Genomic DNA, 5,029 nt, shown 5'->3' on the forward strand with positions numbered 1-5,029 from the left:
TATATGTATATATAAATGATCAGGATGACAAGACGAGCTGAAATCCGGCTGACTGTCTGTCTATCTGTCCGTTCGTCAATTTCCAGTGTACAAATAACAAATCGATTAATATAACGAAATGAAACTATTCGCGAATAGTGCCTTTAAAATATGGCGTCTTATGATCGAAAATTATCCAATTCGAGCTAAAACTGTTCAAGCTCCTAATTAATGAATTTGTGAACCTCGAGCTTATAGTTGATTTTTTTTACGAAAATATCGGTAAATGTTTGAGATATATAGCTAAAATTCGAGGAAAGTCTTATCCTCTCAATGGTATGGCTGTGTATCAAAAATGGGTTGAATCGGGTCAATACTTCTTTTAGTTCTCGAATATCTAATATCAAGATTTTCGAACTTTCCAGTGACTTTATATCGCATATATCGGCCAATATGTGAGTTACCTTAATAAAATTGCGCGAGCGTGTTTTTTTTATAATGATGTATATTTGCGCTTAGAATGAATAAAATCGGCTGAAAACTCACCCTAGACCACCTATAACTAACAAGCTTTATGTGCCTGAGTGTGTTTCCCTGGCTTTAATCTCTACAAGTTGCAAGAGTATGAAATGTTCGGTTATACTCGAACTTAGCTCTACCTTATTTGCTTAGTATATACTTATAATTTATTATTTTCTGTTGAAGACATAAATAGTTTCATTGAAGATAATTTTTATATTGCAAGAACTTAAAATTTATATGAGTACAATTGTGTTTAGAATAAGAATTCTTCAAGACAAAACGTAATCAAATATAATTTTATATGGAATAAACCACTTTGATATTCATTATTTTGCGGCACTCTAATAAAGAGGTTTTGTGTACTTGCAAGTGTTGGTTTTTTTTTTCAGACACATTTTTTATAATGAATAGATAAAAAAAAATGGCGTTGGCAGTAATTAAAGTACTTTAATACTCGGCGATTCGGCGGTTATGACGAAGAAGTTTTTGCTTAAATTATCTCAAATGCACAAATTGCAAAAAAAAAAAAAACACCTTTCATTTATGTCCAGATGGCGACTTTAAAAAAAGTAGTGTTTTTTGAAAAAATGTTCTCCTCAGAGTGGCTTAAAAAATCGAAATTATTATCAAAAATCTGAAAATTTCAAGTTGTCCGAAAGAAAGCCGTTTCAAAGAAAATTTTCTCACCAATTCTGAAAACAGCGTTTCGAAAAAACGAATTTAAAATTTTGCGATCCGATTACAATAAGTTGAAAAATTTGTACGAATTATTTTTGGAGAATTTTTTCCAATAATTTTGATAGTCGAAAAAGCTTTTCGTTTTCTCATCAAACTTCAACTTATTTTCTTATATCTATAATGAACTTTAATGAACCAAATTTGTTCCATTTTGGTGGACATTTGGAGACATTATTACATCAGTGTAAAACTGATTTCTCGGCGGAAAACTGCGACAAGTAATTTTTACAGGCTTCTGTTGAAGTCAGTTTTACTCCATTAAGGGAGTTTTGCATTGACTGAAACGAATGGTACTCCGATGGTGCAAGATCAAGGATATATGGTGGATGCATCAAAACTTTCCAGCCAAGTTCTTCCAGTTTTTGCCGAGACATCAAAGATGAGTGTGGTCTAGCGCGATCCTGATGGAAGACGAAGCCCTTTTTTGGGCCGTTTTTTCGATTGCTTGTTTCAATCTAATCAGTTGTTGACAATGAAATGTATAAGCAATCGTTCAACCAGGCTGGATCAGCTCAGTATGATTTACAAATCGCACCAAACACTCAGCATAACCTTTCGAGGTGTCAATCCTGGCTTTGCGGCCATCTGTTGAGCTTCACCACGCTTGGACCATGATCTTTTTCGCACATTATTGTCGTATTCGATCCACTTTTCGTTTCCTGTTATGGTTCGATATCATTTCGTTTCAACAAAGAATCGCAAATGTTAATTTGGTACCTTAAATTTTTCACCAGCCAACCATTTTCAAATGTTTCAAAACCGCTTGATGGTGAATGTTAAGTTTCCTAGCGATGTCATGGCTGCTTATGTGACGGGCCTGGCCAATATTTTCCATAATTTCATCGATTTCTCAACTATAGGAACTGAACTGACAAAATACGAAAATACTTTTTCGACAACCCAGTATGTATGCACATCCGATATACATACATATGAATATGTAAAAAAATAAATTTTTTAAATTCTTAAGGGGATAAACCACTTTTAATGAAAAAACCTGTTTGCAGAGTCAAATATTATAGCCAGCTTTGATGCGTTTATTTGGACTAAGAAGGAATATAGAAATAGATTGATACAATTTTTTAACAGGAATTGCCCAATATCTGAAAAACTGTTCTCGTGTCATATTTGCGACCTTTTAATGAAGTCAAATAGGGCGATAGAGTTCAAGCTAACGATATATTAAATATAAAAGTGATTCTTTGGAATTGAGAACAAGAACAACCTGGAGAACAGATTTTGAGATCGTCGTTCGACAGCTCGATCCTTTTGAACTGAACTTTTTAAATCTGTCGCGGAATATTGTCAAGTAAACTACGTTCGATTTCGTTGTATTTATTTATTTATTTTTTTTTTTTATTCAAATCTACTATTAAATTTTTTTTTTTGGTAATAACCGTATGTAAAACTGATACTAATCTAGTTTAATAGAGAGTCTTAGATAGATTAAGATTTTCGGCACAATAGGCATTTTATATTAGTACTCTCAAATACTTCATTTAGAAAACCTAAAAGCACAGAAATCGATTTTTCCATTACTCTGAGAATAAAAATTACCAGTCATCAGTCATTCAACAGCAACTTGCTTGCGTAATATCAACAAATTGGTAAGTCCGGAACTATGTCTGCATATTTACATATGTATTACTTACACACAGTTTAATTTCCGCAGTTTAAAACGATTAAAGAATACAATAAAAAATTTTCAAATCAGTTACCGATTATCGACACTTAATAGTTACATGTTATTCAATTCTACTTCCATTGCTTATTCTCTTATTCTTTAATAATCTGTACGTTGAAGTATGCTCTAAAAAATTTGTTTTTGTTTGAACCCTAAAAACTGGAAAGTCACTCCAAAAGGGTTTTTTCGGTTGCCTCATGCTCTAATTAATATTGTAAATTATGTATAGAAGCGGACGGCATTGCTTACATTCTTGAGAGAAGTGCATGAAATACAGGTTTAATAATAATTTTAAATATTACAAATTAGAAGAGGTTTCCTTTTACATATTCTAGGTTTACACCATATTTATTATTAAAATTGAAAATGTCAAATTCTGGCGCTGTTTAGATGTAACATAAAATTATATACTTGTTTTTTGGGTTAATAGGCTTTTTGAAATATTTTTGGATTTTTTTAAATTTATTTTTTGCAGTTTTGGTTAGAAGAAAATTTCGCTTTCATGCACTTTGGGCCTGCATGTCGTATGATGAATGCATTGGTAGAAATTCGCTGAGGCGTTAAGTATTGCAGCTAATCACAACATTGTTCATCTGTGATGCAATTCTCTCAAGATTGTTTTCGTCATAATTAAAATAGGTTTTCAGTATACACTCAATGTCGCCATTGAAATCGCAAGCTCAAAACAAAAACTGGCAAATGAAAATTTCACATGGCTACCGTCAAGGGCAACCATACCGCATTTTCAATAGTAGTTGTATTATTTAAAATACGCTAAAAACGTCACAAATAAAAATCATCTAAGCACACGCTTTTATTTTGCTTCTTCTTCTGTTTTTCAGTACAATTGTACTTCAGCTGGGTTGAAATCGCAGCATCACCAAGCGTGGCTCAATCCAACCGGCAGCGCTACGTGAGCCAAATCATTATGTACACGAGAGTACGTACACACATACATACAAAAACACATGCCAGTGTTTCACCGCACAATTGCAACAATATGCAATGGTAAGTAACAACAACAGCAAATTGCTACTATCAGACGGACAGTAGTCAGCAGCCAGCAGTAAGCTTTTGAGTAACCCTTTTCTAATTTCAGCGCCGCTGTGTGAACTTCAAAATTCGGCCGAGGTTCAAACGAATTGAAATCTCCGCCACTTACCGCCCAGCCGCAGCGCCTCAACGCGGACAATTGTCTCAGCTGGTAAATGTTGTGTGTGTGGTGCGCCCAGCATTGTTAGGGGCACGCGCGAGTGTGTGCGTGTATTACGGCACTGTTTGTGTGCCCAGAGACCGGCTTAAACCGTTTTGAACGCTGTGCCGCTCGCTGTTTGGCAGACGACGACTTGGTTGTTTCGGTGCTACGCAACAGTCGCGGCGAAATCAGTGTGTACAAGGAAATTTCTAACACTTCTTTTAAATCTTTACGCGTTCATTGAGATTTTGTTAGTTGACATTCGGCTGGCGAATCAGCAACGTCTCGTGGTGGCGGTTGGAAAGGTGAAATCACTTTATGGCGGTTAAGTTTGAAATTGAAAGTGTTTCATTATCGTGGGTTTAAAAATAGTATTTAAATAACAAAAAAAAAAAAAAAAAACCAATAACTGTTCTTTGGTGACGAAGGTGTTGTGTGAGAAAAAATAAGATTTAATGAGCAACCGTTTGAAATTGTATAAGTGAAATTTATTTTACAAAAGTGTTTTAGCTCATTTTTACTGCCGAAATGTCCGACAAATTAATGGCTGCGCTCCTGGCCGAGAGCGTTTTGCTTACAAAAGTTACCAAAATAGTGGGTGAATATTCGCCAATTACCATAATTTTGGTAGGCGCCGTCACTTTGTTCCTAGTGATGTATAATAAAAGACGCGCACGCATGGTGCAACTGATTGAGAAAATTCCCGGTCCTGCCGCATTGCCATTCATCGGGAACTCGATTGAAATGAATGTGGATCACGATGGTAATTATTGAAAATTCATAACTGTATTAAATTTTAATGAAAACCAAAAAAGAAAAAATGTAATTAAATAGAATAAAGTAAATCAAAATAAAATAAATTAAATTAAATTAAATTGAATTAAGTTAAATTAAAATAAATTAAATTAAAT

At 34.2% G+C, this 5,029-nt stretch overlaps 1 protein-coding gene across 1 annotated transcript in view; it reads left to right on the forward strand.

The window, feature by feature from the left end:
* Positions 1 to 4,394: 4,394 nt before the first annotated feature.
* Positions 4,395 to 5,029, forward strand: part of LOC108975558 (cytochrome P450 4c3) — a 29,530-nt gene continuing 28,895 nt past the window's right edge. The window contains exon 1 of the mRNA XM_018944116.1: positions 4,395 to 4,881. Coding sequence (XP_018799661.1) covers positions 4,647 to 4,881 — 235 coding nt within the window. The 5' untranslated portion in view covers positions 4,395 to 4,646. The remainder of the gene's footprint in view (positions 4,882 to 5,029) is intronic.

This window comes from Bactrocera latifrons, unplaced genomic scaffold, assembly GCF_001853355.1.
Source record: "Bactrocera latifrons isolate USDA-ARS-PBARC rearing strain unplaced genomic scaffold, ASM185335v1 scaffold_67, whole genome shotgun sequence".
Lineage (NCBI taxonomy): Eukaryota > Metazoa > Arthropoda > Insecta > Diptera > Tephritidae > Bactrocera > Bactrocera latifrons.